We start from the raw sequence: 17,762 nt of genomic DNA, 5'->3' as shown, positions 1-17,762 counted from the left end.
TGGAAACGTCGCCGCGAGCTCAGTCCTGGAGGCTGAGGCCCTGGAGGTGGGTGCGCGCTGCGTCGTGCGTTCCGCCGCCTGGTCCTCCAGCCCTGCAGCCTACGGAGCAGATTCGGCCCCTGCCCCAGCGCAGGGCGCCCGGCTCCGCTTGGCTGTCATCGGCCGACGTGCCAATCTCCCTCCTGCCACAAATGTCACATTCCAAGAAAAACCAGTTCCACTTGGAAAGTTTAATTTCTCCCCCATGAAACCAGATTCTTTTCAAGGCAGCACTAACAGCAAGGGAGAGCTAAGTCTAACTCCCCAGTTTCTGTCGAAGAAACTTGTCTGGGGAGAACAAAGGAGGAGCAGCTAATGCGATCCGAGCCCCGGGGTCTGGGGCGCGACCCCTTCGCCGCCCCCACCCGCCAGAGCCGAGACTTCCCCGCGAGGAGGACGGGTCCCGCCGGGGCGCCGCATCCCGTGGGGCGGGCCCTGGCGCGCGCCTTTGTCTCGCGCGGAGGGTAGCGGTCACCGGCCACCCGCTTCCGCCCCCTCCCTCGGCGGCCGGGGGACCCGCGCGCGGGCGCGTCTCGGAGAGTGCAGCCATATGGCAGCGCCCCTCCGGTAAGGCCAGCCTCGCCTCGGGGGGCGCATCCGCACCCCGGGGCCCCGGCCCGGCGGGCCCACACAACTTCCCGGGCTCGGATGGGGCGCGGGACGGCGCGGCGATCCGGCCCGCCGGCACCGGGGGCCTGCAGGGAGGCTCGGAAACAGAGTTCTGCTTTCTTTCTTTAAAAAAAAAAAAAAAAAAACCAAAACATATCTGGGTGAGGGAGAGCAAGATTGCGGTGGCGGACACCCCCGGCCACCGGCGCCCAATCGGCTGCCCGAGTCGCTGGGGAGCGGGGCCGATCTCAGCCCCGGGGCCCCGAGAAGGAGACCCGTGCCCGGGGCAGCAAGGGGTGGAGGAGTACCGGTCGGCTGGGTCCCTCGCGTGGGAGACTCGGGGGCGCCCTCCCCGCGCCCGGAGCGGGGACTGGTTACCTTTCACGGCAGACTCACAAGTTCCCCGGCGCAACTTTGCCCTCCACATGAGGCGACCATGGCTAGCTCAGTGGCGCGGCTGGGGAAGGCGGCCGCCGGGCAGCGTGCAGGGCATGGCGTGGGGCAGCGCGGGGAAGCGGCGCCCGACAGTCAGCCCCATTCACACAGGAAGGAGAGAAACGCCAGGGCTTCACCTCCAGCCCCGAAGCCGACAGCCGCTGCTGGGTCCTAGAGCGTCCCGCGCGCTCCGCCGCCGCCCGCGCTCCCGGCTCCCGGCTCCCCGCTCCCCGCGCTCGGGCCGGGGAGGGTCGTCCCGCCCGTCACTGTAACCCTACACTCCACCCCCGCCCCGGCGCCCGGCCGCTGGGCCCTAGAGCCCGTCTGCAGCCGCCCGCCACCCCTCCCGGGCCGGGACGTCGCCCTCTGAAATTGCCCCGAGCTCAAGCTGACGTGTCTCCCTCGGAGTTTAGGAGGGCGACAGCCGCCGTCGCAGCGTTCCCTGCCGCGATTTAATTAATGTCAGACTCAACAGTTCTCCCTCCTTCGGCTTTCTCTTCCTTCCCACCAGGCCAACTCGGGCAGAAATCGGTTTCCCGGTCTGCTCTCAAAGTCCAGATAGGTTATGTTTAGGATTTTTTTTTTTCTCCTGAAGTGGAATTTCCAGGTGAAAAGCGGCCACATTCTCTGTGCATTCCCCAGGCCCTGGTGCGTCGATCACGCACTGGGATTGGGCGGCCAGCAGCTACATTCGACTCTGTTGACCGGCAGAAGGGCCAAAACAGATCTTACAGCCTCAGAAGGTAAATGTGTTGGCAGACTGTACATCCTGTGGTCACAAACCCACAGGCTGCCCCAGTGGAGGCACAGAAAGTAACTCTGGAAAACTGGTGCCGATTCTGCCACACCTCTTAAATCAGGCTGTACTAAGAAATTCTACTCACCCATCCCATTACACTCAGTTATTCTGGGCAGACCTCTGGAGCCTGGATCCGGGGACCTGGAACCACAGGACCATGACATTTCTCCGAAGCTCTCAGGGACTAGCTCTGCTACTCTGGAGGTGAGGAAGCCAGGGAATAGAATAGTTGTTGTGGAAGATGTTACCTGGACAGTCAGTGCATAGCACGCCTCTTACCTGGCGCGTGTCTCCCCTCTTTGCCCGGTCACTAAACCAGGATTTCTTCCGGGATTCCTGCCTGGATTGTGGCAATTACCCAATTAGTCTGGAGCAGCCCTACCTTTCCAGTCAATTCTGGTGGATTATATATCCTGATTCCAGACTATTCTGATTCCTCTGATGGCTCACTAACCTCTACTTTCAAGATAAAACCCAAATGCAGTAGGTTAACAATCACTTACCAAATACCTACTTCGTTTAAAGTCAGCTATCCCAGGACTTGATAGCACATAAACGAAACAAAAAGAAACAACAGCTAACTGGCCTTTTAAGGATTTATTTAGATAAGATACGCAACCAGAAAACCGGAAAGCGCTGGAGAAGCCTGAAAAGTGTGGAGAAAACTGACTACGTGCAGGAGAAAGGAGAGCCTTGAAGGGTGGTGGGTTTCAGACAGAGGTAGCATGTGTAGGAATTTAGTATAGTCTGAGGAAGAGATAATAGATGGAAAAGGGAGGGAAAGAAGGAAGCTAACACTAATCGCCCCCATTAGATAACACACTATACCCTAGGAGGCAGCGAAATTCAATAGTTATAAGCATCCACTGGAGCAAAAACAGATATGGGTTGAGTTATAGCTCACCTGCTTGCTGTGTGACCTTGGGCAAGTCATTTACTTCACAAAACTTCAGTTTCATTTGCAAGGCAATAGAAATAGCCATCACACACGGTGGCAGTAAGGATGGAATGAAGTAACAAATGTAAACTACTTAGCATAATGCATAGAAGTGCTGAACATATACTTGCTGTTATTAATTCCAGCACCCCTTCGATAGCCCTGTGAAATAGGGAGCCAATGTGGGAAATGGTTACAGGAATCAATGACATGTGAAGCTGGAGCAAAGGGGATGGAAAGGAAGAGAGATACCATGTAGATACCAAGTCTTTGAAGATTCCAAATACAGGGAAGATACCAAATCTTTGAAGCAAGATTTTACTTTTTCCAGTGACTAGATAGGAGGAAGAACAAAGTAAGCAAGTTAACCCAGGTTTTGAGCCTGGGTCATAGGAAGAATGGCCAATGGGTCATTGGACGAATGCTGGGAGAAGCCGAGTTAGGAGGGGGGACTGGTTTGAGAAAGATGTTCAAAGACTTACTGTCCTCTGGGCAAGAGGAAATATGGAACAAGAAACTGGGGAAGAAGCAGAGAACAGAGGTGTAGAGAAAAACAGAAATGAAGCTATGAAGATCGGTTTACTTGGACAATGTCCAGGGCAAAAAATAGGGAAAGGAGGAGGAAGAAGAGGAAAGGCTGGACAAGTAGAAGAGTGGGAAGGTTAGAAGGCATGGAAACCGGAGGAAGTTGTGAGATGGCCCCTCTATCAAGGGCTACAGATTCCCAGACTTCCCATGGAATGGCAGGCCACCACTTGCGGGCTCGACAATCTGCTGACTGGAGTGACTGGACCCAGCCTGGGCTCTTCAAATTGATACCAAGTAATAATGCCAGGGTCAAATGCATGGCAGGCCAATTTGTCCCCTCCATGCACCTTAGTTTCCTCAATGATTAATAATCGCCACATCAAATACAAAAAATAAATAATCTTCCATATCAAATATGAAAAACATAGACATAGCTGAATCTGTTGTTCAGGAACTAAGCCCAGAGAAAAAGACTTAAATTTGACCAGCAAGAGGTCGTCGATAACATTTTACACTAGATTTGGCTGCAGATTCCTACATGTGGTTGGGAGCAAATAGAAACAAGGTATATCGACAACAAAACCTGAAGAAAAAACTGAAGGCAGCTTTACTCGCAGTAAGGTTGCAAACCAGGAGGCATCTGTATTTTCTTTGGATCTGTATACCCACTTAAAGGTCAGCGTTCTTTCTAAAGTGACCCAGTTGTCTTTTACTCACTCCTAGGAAAGTTAAGAAGGCGATAGAACAATTTCGGCACTCTTAGGGACAACTCAAAGGACAGTCTTTAACGCCAAACAGGGCACGTACTGGGATGTTCCAGACCAGCACAGAGACTGCCAGAAGAATGAGGTGACAGAGGCATCCAGGGAGAGGAGAATAAACACGGTCTTTAGAGTGAGGCCCGAGTTCTAGTCCTGTGTCCACCTATTTCCAGCTAGGGAGAGTAACGTAACATGAGCCTCAGCTTCCTCCTCTGTAAAATGGGAATAATTACACTTCCCTCATTGGCTGATTATGAGGATTAAATTAGGTAATACATGGGGCGCCTGGGTGGCTCAGTCAGTTAGGCGTCCGACTTTGGCCCAGGTCATGATCCCACATTTCGTGGGTTCAAGCCCCAGATCAGGCTCTGTGCTGACATCTCAGAGCCTGGAGCCTGAGCTTCAGATCCCGTGTCTCCCTCTCTCTCTGCCCCTCCCCTGCTTGCCCTCTGTCTCTCTGCCTCCCAAGAAATAAATAAATACTAAAAAAATATATTTTTTAAATAAATCAGGTAATACATGTCAAGGGCTGGACACACAATAGAAATTCAGGAAAAGAAACCCTTCTTCTTTTCCTCCAGTGATTTGAAATACCAAGGAATTGAAATTCTCTATTAAAATGCAAACCTCCATTCCCCTCACGCTTCTTCTCTGCACCCTCCAAACACCCTTTAAAGTCCTTATCAACTACCACGTTGGCTAGGATGTGCCCCACAAATGGTCCTGAGCTTACTCGCAGGGAAACAACAGACGGCAAAAGGAGAGTGGTCATGACCACAAAAGAGACCGCTACTGCACAGCATCCCCTACAACAGATGACGCTACATTCCACAGTTCTCAATCAGTGCCTGGTGAGTGCACAAACCAATGGCTGAATGTAGCCAGGCTGTCCTTAGCAAAATGCCTGTTTTGCTTGAAGAACATGTAAGGACATTTTTTAAGCCCAAGTTCTGTAGTACTTCCCAAGGTGTGACTTATAAACCAGAGATGTATACATTTAAATTTCTGATGCCCCCCACCTCCAAATTCTAGAGATTCAGGATCTCCAAGGGTGACGTCCTAGAATTCACTCTAATGCCCAGCACACTGAAGTTTGAGGGCCATGAACAATGGTCTCCGACTGGCTCCTTGGGGTCATGGTACTCTCATGGTTCTCCTTCAGAAGCATGCACCACTACATCAGAGCTTAGTATGATAAAGGTAAAGGATGATGGGTGACATATCAGGGGATAAAAGTAAAGCATTATGGGAGCACAATGGAGTGACTTGATTCTGTACAGTAGGCAAAGGGTGGGTTCGGAGAAATCCAAGTGCTGAGAACGAGGACACTACTAACATAGTTATGGACACAGGAAAGGAAAGCACACATTGTCGTGCTTCCCAGCACCTTTCCTTTGAACCTCTTCCTCTTTTCATAAACATAAATGGTCATGCCCCCACCCCCAGATATGATGATCGCCATATTATCGCCAGGCAAGAGGATTTCTTCCAAGCTTTTCTTTCAGTTCTCTGTTTTACGAAGACAATAGTTGTAATTTTTTCCCCTGCTTGTTTCCAAATATAAAATCATGTTCTCGAATAAGCTTTTTCACATGGCACAGGCTTCCTCCAGAGATTCTGACACTTGCCCTGCCCCCATCTTGCAAACTGTTGGCAGGAGCAAAATAAGGAGACTGTTGGGAGGGCCTCAAGTAGAGGGGCAGAGGAATATTGTGTGCAGACAGGGAGGGGTCAAGGGATGAGCCCCTGCCAGGCCAGACTGACTAAGAATGGAAGAGCGAAGAACAAAGAAGAGGAAGATACACAAGCTGAAGCACCTCTGAAGTTCTGGGAATACCAGGTGCCTTAGAGATGAGGGAACGGCTCCTCGGAGAAACTCAACGTTATATAACAGAACAGGTCATTTGGAAGCCCTGCTCCATTTGAAGCTTACCCAAGGACTCTGCTGATGATGAAAAAATTTCCCTACAAATATTTATTAAGTACCTACTAAGGGCCAGGCTCTGTACTGCCGTCCTACCTGGGCGTTAGGCTCGTTTAGTAAGTTACAGATCTGAGGCCTGTCTGTCTGGATGCTTTTAGCTTCACCACCCATAGTGACACCAGTCTCTTCTTGCCCGTGGCTTTCTCCTGTGAGTATATTAGTGAGTATGCGCTAAACACATAATTTGATCCATATAAAACACAACAAGCATGTCCAGGGAAAATGCACTTACACGAAATAGCTAAGGAGGAAGAATGGAGACAACGGCCTCAAACAAACCTGGGGTCAGACCTGGGGTCAGATCCTGACTCAGTAGCTAGGAATTCTTTATAAAGAGGCTGGCAAGTAGCAGGTATTTAATGAATAGTAATCATTTTAATTATTAATCGCTACGCTTAGTATAGAAATCTTAGGAGTATGAAAGCTCATACTTTTTGGTTGGTTGGGGTTTTTTCCAGGGTTTCTCAGGGGCAGTGCTACTGACATTTTGGACCCAATAAGTCTTTGTTGTTAAGGGCTGTCCTGGGCATTGTAGGGTGTTTCTAGCAGCATCCCTGGCCTCTACTCTGCAGATGCCAGGAGCAACCACACCTCACCCCAGGTGGTGGCAGCTAGTAATGTCTCCACTCATTGCCAAATGTCTCCTGTGGGGTAAAATTGCCCCCAGTTAAGAAACCACTGAATGAGTTGAGTAACTAATGGTGCCCAGTTTTCAGGCTCCCAAGCTTCTAACCGTATCGATCATTCTGTTGAATTGTTGGGGGAATCCAACTTCAGACGAATAGGAAGCAGCCTCAGTTCTGTTCATCCAAGGAACATATCATAATATGGCAATTTGTTCCTTTTCCTCTTTTCATGAACAAGAAACTAGGTATGTTTTTCTCTATTTCCAATGATGATGTAGACACATTTGGGATGTTCCTCCCTAAAACTGGAATCACACTGAGTTTCTAAAACGACAGCAACATAAAATCACTAGTAAAAACAAGGATTGTGAGAGTAACTAGAGATAACTTAGGTCAGAATGTCGGTCTTCCAGATGGTGCGTAGTCACCATTCTGAAAAGGATGTTTGGGTGTTTTATTCTGCAAACATGTCCTTAGCTACAAACGACAGTGAGAAGGATGGTCCCTCCACAACCCATACAGCAGTTCCGGTTCTTTTCCTTCTAGAATACTCACTCAAGATGGCATGCCTTACTTTAAATGCCAAAGACAGAGAAGTATGGATGCTCTCACCATTCCTAATGACTTCGGCCATTCTGGGTGGTTCAATTTAGGAGAAAAATAATCATTCTACAGCATGAAATCAGACTTGGTGGAAAGTTAAAACTCACATCTTTTTTTTAAGTTTATTTTTGAGACAGAGAGAGAGAGACAGAGAGAGCATAAGCAGGGGAAGGGCAGAGAGAGAGTGAGAGATTGAGAGAGAATCCCAAGCAGGCTCCTTGCTGTCAGTGCAGAACCTAACACAGGGCTGAATCCCCCAAACGGTGAGATCACGACCTGAGCTGAGATCAAGAGCTGGACGCTCAACCAACTGAGCCACCCAGGTGCCCCTAAAATTCACATCTTACCTGATGAGTTATCCATCCAGAAATCAGAGAGAGTATTTTGTGTGTGTCCGCGATAAAGCCAGTATCACACTAAGCAGAAGAACAGAGTCTTTAGAAAAGTTGAAGGTAGAAAGGGAAATAATTAGAAATAACTAGAAACAATTAACACCTTAACAGAAGGACCAACTGAAAGGATTAACTGAAATCGCACTAGCGTTTGACAGAAGGTCAAGCCACTGAGAGCTGCGATGGTGCGTTCGTTCGTTTGTTCATTCAAAACCTATTGTTGATCGCATTGACTAATAAGCCACACTCTGCTAGGTGCGTGAAGACTGCGGCATGGGCTCTGTCCTACTAACGTGTATACAAATACATCTGTACTTACACACTGGTCTATGTGTGATGAAGAATGGGAGTGGGGCACAGTAACAGAGGCTAACGAGGGAGAAGGTGGCTACTTAGAGGGCTGGAAGGGAAGGCATCTCCAAGGTGGTGGCAGAAGAGGCGGGGAGCGCCCCGGCTGGGAAAACAGCACCTGCAAACATTCGGAAGCGGAAGCGGAGAGGGAAGGACGGGAAGGAGACAAAGGGAGGAGAGGGCCTGTAGGGACGGGCCCTGGAAGAGTTCCATAGGAATGTCACCAGTCTCCCTCACCCAGTGTCTGCGAAGAGTACCTTGCTCTTCAACCCTTAGGACATAAGGTATGTACAATAGGAGTTTCAACTTAAGTGGGAGAGACAAGGAACATCAGAAAATGAACAACTTGGGACAAACAATAAGGAAACAAACAAATGGAAATAACCTGAAAGTGAAATCCACGGTCTGTGTATTTGGTCACAGTATCTGCACGAGAGGTGCCGTCTCTCCAGAGGCTTCGATTGAATCCCGCTGAAAACGGGGACAGACCCAGGATCTTCAGTGCCAGCAGGGCAGTGGTTCTGAACTTTTAGCTGCATCATAATCACCTGAAGAGCTTGTTAAAACAGACTGCTGGGTCCCACCCCGCATATTCTGATTCAGTAGGTCAGGGTGGGCCCAAGAATTGCATTTCTAACAAGTTCCCAGATGATGCTGATGCTGCTGGTCTGTGGACCACACTTTGAGAGCCACTGGTCTCAGACCTTTGGGGCCCCATGTCTCTATGCACTCCGAATCCCAGCCTAAATGAGGGAACAGGCCTCTTGCCTGTTGTAAAAGAACCATCAAAACCCAGAGTTCTGTCTTGAACTAAAATTACTTGACTTCATGAAAGTTCAGTGTTTCTTCTTTTAATAAGTAGTAATTACAATAGCATCCACCTCAAAGTGTTATGAGAAATCCATGAGTCAGTTGCATGTAAACTGTAAAACTCTCAGCCCCGTGCCTAGCAAGTGGCACATACTCCATAATTCTTAGCTTGTTATTACTAACCCGTCATCCATTTTCTTTCAAAATACGGTCATTTGAAGAGGAGATTTCATTTTTGTTGTGCTAGACACACAGTTTCTTTTCGTTTAAGTTTTTTGAGTTTGGGAATATTTCATTGGTAGATCCAGGAAGTCTTAAGACCCAGGGCATCTTAATTTGAGCCCCCTCTGCCACAATTAGGGAAAATACCTCCAGATTACAGACCAAATGAAAAAAAATGGGCTAGAGTCGGTATTTTAGTCGGTACTTACGAATATTCAGTAAGTATACACACAATGAGTATTGATGAATGGAGTGATCGTAACGTGGATGGGAGGTTGAGGTCAAGGGGTCTGCACTGCTCAGGCTGTATGTGAGGCCATGCGCCTCGCTGCCCTTCAAAGCCAGGTTACAGTGAAACGTTCCGCCACTAGAAAGCACTCAGCAGACGTCAGACAGGATGGCATGGAGAAACCAGAGAGTATTCAGGACAGTACCTTGCGTGGAGAATATTAAGGTACAAACATTTGTATGTGTGAGTCTAAATGTAAAATGTATCCTGATACTGGGTCACAGTAGGAAAAAAACGTTGAAAACTCTAGACGACAAAACATAGACCACTAGGTGCAAGAGGCAGAAAATCAGGTTTTCGCTCCCTCCAAGGAAGCTGTTAGAATAATGCTTACCACAAAGCAATAGAAACCAGATTTTCTTAGGTGGTGGGACCCCCACACCTATATCGCCCCTCTGGCGATGATCTAACACAGGCTGAGTGACGATGCATTCTAGAAGGAGGGCCCTGGGTCTTACTCCTGTGTGGACACTAAGATCTGCTGACTCTCCAAAAGGGAATGAGATCGGACCTGAGCTTCTGTTACAAGAGAGAATGGCGAACATCAAAACCTTAACATCCAGACTGCAGACGCCATCCAGCCTCTCTAGGAGAAGGAGTTGCTCTGTGTTGATATATTACACAGACGGAGCATGCATCCAGTCCCTGAAGTTGTTTAGGTTTTCTACTGTAGGATTAATTTCCAAAACATCCGTTTCTAACTGAGGTGATAAAACAACTCAGACATCAGCAATCAGGCCTCATTGATGGAAGCCCCTAAGTGGAGTCCCATGGGGATTGAGTACCTGGTGATAGGAGCTGAGCTGTGTTTTATCACACCTCCTACCAGAGCAAGCTAAAATCCAATGCAAAGAACAGAGCGTCCCCAGGCGCTGCTCCCACACCTAGAGCTGCCAGATAAAACACGTGACACCAGTCGGATTTGACCCTCAGGAAAGCAGCAGAATTTGTCCAGTATAGTATGTCTCAAATATTGCAGAGGACACGCATATACTTTTAAAATCGTATTCTGTTTACCTAAAATTAAATGTAAGTGGGGATCCTGTATTCTTGTTTGCTAATTCTGACAAATCCCTACCTACCCTGGGTTATGTCTCTGTATCTGCCTTAGAGGATTCTTCAGTCTCTCATTTGGTAAACAGTGCAGATGTCGGCACCAAGGAGGTGATGGTGGTAAAAAGCAATAATGATGCGAAGAATCACAAAAGGAGTGAAATTCACATGAACCTGGTGTTAGCTGAGCCCCACAGAGCCAAACGTAAGAGCCTTTTGGGAGCAGGACAGACTCCATGAGGCATCAGGACGCGCGCACATTTGCGGAAGGAGTGGATGGGGTTCCAGTCCCACTCTGTAGAGTGTCCACGCTAAACCTCAGGCTGGGATGAGGGAGAAGATTCGGCTTCGTTCATCTGCTGTTACCCAGCACTCTGGGCGATCCCTACAGGAGGAGCGGACTGTGGCTGGCTCGTTATTCTAAGGCAGATGTGACGCTGTTCATGCCCGGTACCATTGCTCTAGCAGATCCTGCTGTGAAGAACGGATCTCTTCCAGGAAGCCTGGTTGGCCTCCCCTCAACCCCCATGACTGAGTCAGATTCCTTTTCCCCGGGGTCCCATGCTCTCCTTGTGTACTTCCCTTTTCCTACTTACCGTGATAATAATAATTACAACCCCACACAGAGTGCCGACTATGTGCTAAGTACTTTGCATACACTATCTTATTTAATCCCTCCCAATTAGCCTATGAAGCCGGTGTTTTGCACTCCCATGTCACAGATGAGTAAACCGAGGCCTAGAGAATGTAGATAACCTGCTCAAGCTCCCCAGTCAGTAAGTACCCATGGGCTTGGAGGAGCCAGAACTCCACACTGTGAATTTTCTGTTGATTGGGCTTTCTCCCCCACTTAGACCATCACTTCTTTGAGGGAAGGATTGTGTCATTTCCCCCTCGTGTCCCCAGGTGTAGCCTGCAGTGTGTAGCAAGTTGTAGGCAGTATTACAAACCAGGGAAGCCCGTATGTTTACAGTCAGATAGACCGAGGTGCAAATCACAGTCCTGCCATGGATCTGCCACTGAGAATCAGAAGTCTGGGATCTTATAGCTTACTCTGGGATTGAAGGCGGTGGGTAAGAACCTTAGCAGTAAACAACAGAGCTGGACTCAAGCTCTGATTTCTTCCACTCACCAGGTGTGATCTGGCAAGTTATTGAACTTGTCTAAGCTTCCGTTCCTATCTGTTAAAGGAGGGAAATAATAGTACCTGCCTCTCAGGATTGTTTTAAGATGGCTGACATAAATGTCTTAGCAAGATACCTAATACGTGGAAAGCACTCAACAGACATCAGCTCCCTTTAATATAGTGCAGTTTTAAAAAATGTTTACTTATTTTGAGGGAGAAGAGAGAGAGTGTGCAGGCATGAGTGCACATGCAAGTGGGGGAAGGGCAGAGAGAGAATCCCAAGCAGGCTGCACTCTATCCACACAGAGCCCCATGCGGGACTCGATCTCATGAACCGTGAGATCAGGGCCCGATCATGAGTCAATGCCTAACTGACTGAGTCACTGAGTCAGGCGCCCCCTATTATAGTGCATTTAAAGCTGCCATTTGAACCGGAGTAAATAAATTTTGGTTAACCCCTAGCATAAGTGTTGCACGTTTTAGATATAGTTTTTATTCAGGAGATCCGAACTTGGGAAAAATAAACCCCATCGTGTAAGTAATTTGGGGGAGACTTACTTTTAAATTTTTTTTTTCAACGTTTATTTATTTTTGGGACAGAGAGAGACAGAGCATGAACGGGGGAGGGGCAGAGAGAGAGGGAGACACAGAATCGGAAACAGGCTCCAGGCTCTGAGCCATCAGCCCAGAGCCTGACGCGGGGCTCGAACTCACGGACCGCGAGATCGTGACCTGGCTGAAGTCGGACGCTTAACCGACTGCGCCACCCAGGCGCCCCATGGGGGAGACTTATTTTTAAAGAATTCATCAAAGGAGAGTTTAGTCTTTTTAGTATGTACACAACACTAGAAGACTTCCCAGAAAAAGAAAGAAATATCCACGAGAAGGTCACACTGGGAGTGTGGAATCCGGGCTACCATGTTCCGTTGTGTGGGCTGTTCACTGCACAAGGGTGCCAGGCTGAGGGAGTGAATGAGGCAGAGGTGGAGGGCTGCAATCCAGCTTGCACTCTGCCCACTAAATTGGGAATACTGGCTCTGCTCTTCATCTACTTGGAGGGGTTAGTTTTTTTCTAATTTGCTCAAAGGCACTGTTTGAGCTTGTGGTGGCTTTAACTTCATGCTTTTGTGGTTGATTGTTTTCCCTTTTATCTTCTTTCACTGTCACTAGATGAGCAGAATAAGAGAGGAGAAACAGAATGGAGTTCAGAAGGAAGATATACCTGAAAGTGATGAGGGAGATGGGGGTACGGCAGAAGCAGCAAAAAAGAGCAACACTTATTAAATGCTGGTCATTTGTCAGGCACTGCCCTAAGTGTTTTAGATGTGCTAACTCATTTGATCTCGTTATATTCCTATACGACCAGGAGAACCACTGGAGTGAAGGAAGCAGGTGGTCACATGAGGTTAACCCACACAAGGGTCCCACAGGACCAAAAAATCACCTGGAATACCCCTTAGTCCATAGCAAATGTTTGGAATCTGGAATCCCTCTTTTGAGAGTGGGGGGAAAATGGCTCTTAGAGCCAAAAGGGAAATATTTTTTTGCTAAGGAGATAGTCTCAAGTTCTCTGGCTGGACAACCACAAAAGCTACAATAATGGACTTTTCTTTTTGGTCAAGAGCCAACGAATAGTGTGAGAGACAGAAACACAAATGCCCTGGCAGGTTACAAATCTCAGCAGGAGACTTTCATCATTCAGCTCCCCTCCAACCCCAGACTTTCTGTAGCGTTCATTTCAGACCAGGTTCTGCACCCACAGGTCCTTCCCTCTTCTCCTAAAAACCTGAAGTTTCCATCAAGTGTTTACCATTAAACAGGGACCTGAAAGCAGCTATAGCGTCCACAGTTCCCAAACCTCTGAGTTTGAAAATAAATCTTGCTACCAGGTGGTCAGTGATCTTGCCAACTCTGGATTTGGGGGTACAGAGGTCACAGAGAGAGACAAATTAAGCAGAGATAAATACACATGCATATTTGACATGAAACTAACCACACATGTGTGCCATGACGAACGTCCATAACTAGCAAGCCTTTAAGGAGTGTGTTTCCGCAGGCAGCAGCTAGGGACAGCAACATCGCCCCTGAACATCTGTTTCCCCCATTTTGCCAAAGAGCACTCTTTCTTTTTTTTCAATCCTCTTTTATAATTTGACCTGTTCCATTCTCTGGCAGAGGGCCCTATGAAGGCAAGCACTGCTTTTTCTGTCCATATTCCAACTTAAGATGGGAAAAGGAAGGAGGGAACAAGAGAAGGAAGGGGGAAGAGACAGACATAGGGAGACGGGTAGAGATGAGGCTGGGGAGAGAGAGAGACAGAGAGTGAGAAGGGAGAAAGGAGGAAGGGGGCAGGAGGAACACAGAGAGAAAGAGAGCACACAAGGGACACCAAATCATTTTAATGTGCCTGAGCCCTGAGCAAACCTGATTTGAGAAAAACACAAACAAAAAGAACATACTCCAGAACGATCACCCAGTAGGAACGTGACCCAGAAATCATAACCACAGGATTCCTGAGCAGACCAAGCTGGTTATTTACACTCTCTAGACTCCAGGAGCCCTTAACAATTGATGAAATATCATTGCTTATAAGTAGTCAGGTTGTGTTTAATATTCAGGAATAAGTGAACACAGGCCTATATAGTTCTAGTAAAACATCTTGCTGGCAAGGAAAATGCCTTTTCCATATTCTTGTGGTGTGTGTGTGTGTGTGTGTGTGTGTGTGTGTGTGTGCGCGCGCGCGCGTGTTCTATCCCCTTATTCTAGATCTCCTTCCTCGCCCTTTCTTCTGTTTGGCCAAGGTAGATAACCATTTATCCCCCAGAATTTATTGTCATTTTCCCTCTCCTGCTCCCTCTCTCTCCGAACTAGAACACCCTGAGGTAAAGCTTCATCTCCCTGGCAAAGCACAGTATCGTTTCGCAAACGAACATCAGGAACATGGTGATGAATTTTCTACTTGAGCCTGAGTCCACATGTCTTTAGTTTCATTTTCAGATTCCTCTCCAAGCTCCTACTATCCTGCTCCAAATCCTGCGGCTGCAAACGTCTAATTTCCTTTCGAAATAGCGTGAGCACCATCGGGAAACCATAAGAGGTTTCCTGTCCCAGGGACGCTAGGCTGTAATACGGAGCAGGAAGAGCAGGAAGCGAATGAAGGAAGCTAGGAGGCGTTTTTCTGGTTGTTGCTTCAGATCCTATTATGGAAAATTCCTTTGGAGCATACTGATCGTTATTTGTTGGTCTCAAACAAACATATACATATATGTTTGTTTATATATATAGTCTATATATTATGTATATGTATACGTGTGTGTGTATATGGTATGTATATGGTTAAGAGCACCTACCATTCATGCATTTATTCAACAAATATGCATGCAACAGCCATATACTGTATTGCCAAGCCCTGTGCTGGTTACTTTTACGTAATTTATTGTATTACACCCGCAACCAAATTCCCCTGGGAGGAGGGCAACTTGTGTAGTCTCCTCCCCAGGAAACTGACATTGGCTCTGGAGCCAAAGATGATCTTTTCAGTCTAAGGTTTGCCTCTAACTAGCTGTGTGATTTGGGGAAGATAGTTTAGCCAGTGAGAGCCTCTGTTTCCTCCTCCATAATGTGAACATAATTCCTTCTGCTCGTGGAGTTGTTCTGAGGAGGAAATGAGCTGATATCCCCAACCAGATCAATCATGGAAGACACTGAGTTGCCCAGATTTAGGGCACTACACTGCTGACGAATCTTCCGTGGCCGTTGTCTGGGAGCCAGGAGGCCTGACCACACCCTGCGGCAGGGTGAGGTTTCCTGTGAAGGGAATTGAATTTCCCGATGTCAGTCATCCTGAGAAAGCTAAAACAGGGTGAGCACTCCCTCTCTCTCAGCAGCTATGTTTGGGGTTTAGGTAGGAGGAAGGCCGGACTGGATAGGATTCCAAGGGTCAGAGATCTTGGCTGGATCCCAGGCTGGGGTGAATCGCCCTGGCTGTTTTGGAGGCCAGCCAGAGTGGGGCAGGTAGCCAATCTGATACCAGCCCCTCGATGGGTCTGGGTTTGTACAGTAATGAGAAAGACCCAGGCCCACTTGGAGGCTAAAACGGCATAGAGAAGCGTGATACCCTCATTCCCCCGGGCAACAGAGGGTAGGATGCTGGGAAACCAACCAGGCTTGCAGCAAGTGAATGCCAAGCCTCCAGGTTCTGGTATGAGCAGGAGACAAGGGCAGCAGCAGCCATGGCCAGCGTCGTGTGGCCACCGGTTTCCGAGGACACAGAGCAGACATCATGGTGTCCACTGGCCTCAGTGAGGTGTATCTGAATTCTAGATCCCCTGGCAAAAGGCTAGAGCCACCAGAACGGACTCGGGCTGCAAATAAGCACTCCTGAGAATTCCTGGACATAAACTGAGGGTAGCTTTAGAGAAAGACTTAATCTGTGTATAATATGGACAGTCAAATCCTCAGAAGTCTTTATATTTGAGGGTATCAATGTGGGTGAATGATTCAAACTCCAAGCTGGGAAGCTGGGTAGACAGTTTGTGTATGTAAAGCACCCATCACAGTAGGTGAATAATCAGCCCAACATCTTTCTTGGTTTTCACCCCCATATAACGGGAAGGAAGAAACTTTGGATGCAGGAGACATTTGACTTGGAACAGATTTGCTCCCAACTTTCGAGTCTTGCCGTATCCTCCTCACATAGGGTGGGGGAGGGGAGATGAGTGGCAGTGTTATTTGGTTCATATGCCAAAAATGAAATCTTTCAGAAGGTTCTGACCACGCTCGAAGGTATCAGAGCAATTGCCTAGGGACGTGAAAACAGTAAACACTTAAGGACGGCTGCTACATTTGAGCGTCAGTCCTACAACGCATTTACTTCCCACCCCCCCATGGTCGGAGCACGTCCTATTAGCATCCCCATCGTGTCAGCCAGGGTGCGAGCAGGAAATGGATGGTGTGCCCAGATGGTGCCAGAAGAGAGTCTGATGAAGGCACCGCTGATTCAAGTGTGCCGAGCAGGGTTAAGGGAAAACTGGTGAGGAAGCCCCCTAGAGGTAAAGTGGGGAACTGCTGCCACCCTGGGTCAGAAGAGAGGACTCCAGAATCCAGCATGATGTGATGCTACAAGAGAGGGGGACTCTGGAGGAGCTGTGGCCTGGACCAGCACAGCCTGCCAGGAAGGGAATAAGTGCCCTGGCTCTTTTTCTTTCCACCCGCCCCTATCCTGCCGAATCCAACTGGATATATTCCAGACGATATATTCCGAAAGGTACGTTTTCCAGGGCACACAGCAGAGTGGCAAAGATGGTATTGGGTCTGGCAGAGCATCAGAAAATAGATGACACAGGATTTTAGAGACTAGGAAATGAAGCTATAGATTAAGTAATTTGCTCAAGGTCAGGAAGAAAGTAAAATTTAAACCCACACAGTACGACTCAAAGTACATGTTCTTAACCACTAACACATGCTTCCTATAATTCATTTAAAAGATTACTAATTATCCAGCACCTCTTTCTGTCTGCCCCCTACCCAATCATTCTGCTGTTGATGGACACCACCTTACGCGCACCCAAATTTCCCAGCCTCCTTAGAGCTAGGTATGGCCATGGGACTAAAGCTCAGGCCAAAGGAACGTAGGTGAAATGATGTGTGCAGCTTTCAGGCTGTGCCCTCCGTTTCCTTTCTGTCTTCCCGATGGGCCGGAATGTGGATGTGATGGTGGGGCCTGAAGCAGCCACCCTGAACTGCGTGGAAGCAATATTTCAAGATGTCGGAGCACAGAGAAGCCACCATAACAGTACCTGCCTATGTTCTAAGTGAAAAAGAAACTAACTTGTTTCTTATTTAAGTCACTGTCCTTTTAGCTTTTGTTATAACAGCCAAACCAGGATCCTAAATAATACAAAGACCCGACACCTACATGGCCAGGATATGGCTCAGCCATCGTGGCTGAAGCAATATGACTGGCAGAGACTGCTGATGATCCCAGTGTATGTGTTCTCTCCTTCTTGGAATATTACTAGACTCCACTGCCTAGCCTCCTTCCTTCTAGGTGAGGCTACGGGCCCAGTTCTCACCTTGGGAATATGAAAAGTGAGTATGTTACCTCCAGGTTGAGACAAGTCAACATGACTGTAACACAAACAAGAAACACTGACTTTATCATGTTAAGCCACTGACATGTGTGTGTGTTTGTTACAG

At 48.0% G+C, this 17,762-nt stretch overlaps 1 protein-coding gene across 8 annotated transcripts in view; it reads right to left on the bottom strand.

Moving 5' to 3' along the window:
* The window catches only part of AMOTL1 (angiomotin like 1), a 155,168-nt gene that overhangs the window by 99,512 nt on the left and 37,894 nt on the right, over nt 1–17,762 (bottom strand). Inside the window, exon 1 of one of the 8 annotated variants that reach the window (XM_053203829.1) lies at nt 1,968–1,986. The exons of 6 other annotated variants lie outside the window; for them this stretch is intronic. In XM_053203829.1, coding sequence (XP_053059804.1) covers nt 1,968–1,971 — 4 coding nt within the window. In that variant the 5' untranslated portion in view covers nt 1,972–1,986. Of the gene's footprint in view, nt 1–1,026; nt 1,338–1,967; nt 1,987–17,762 lie in introns of those variants that run through there. One more of the 8 variants, XM_027040048.2, reaches the window with a different exon arrangement.

Source organism: Acinonyx jubatus, chromosome D1 (genome assembly GCF_027475565.1).
Source record: "Acinonyx jubatus isolate Ajub_Pintada_27869175 chromosome D1, VMU_Ajub_asm_v1.0, whole genome shotgun sequence".
Taxonomy (NCBI): domain Eukaryota; kingdom Metazoa; phylum Chordata; class Mammalia; order Carnivora; family Felidae; genus Acinonyx; species Acinonyx jubatus.
This window is presented reverse-complemented; position numbering and strand designations above follow the sequence as displayed.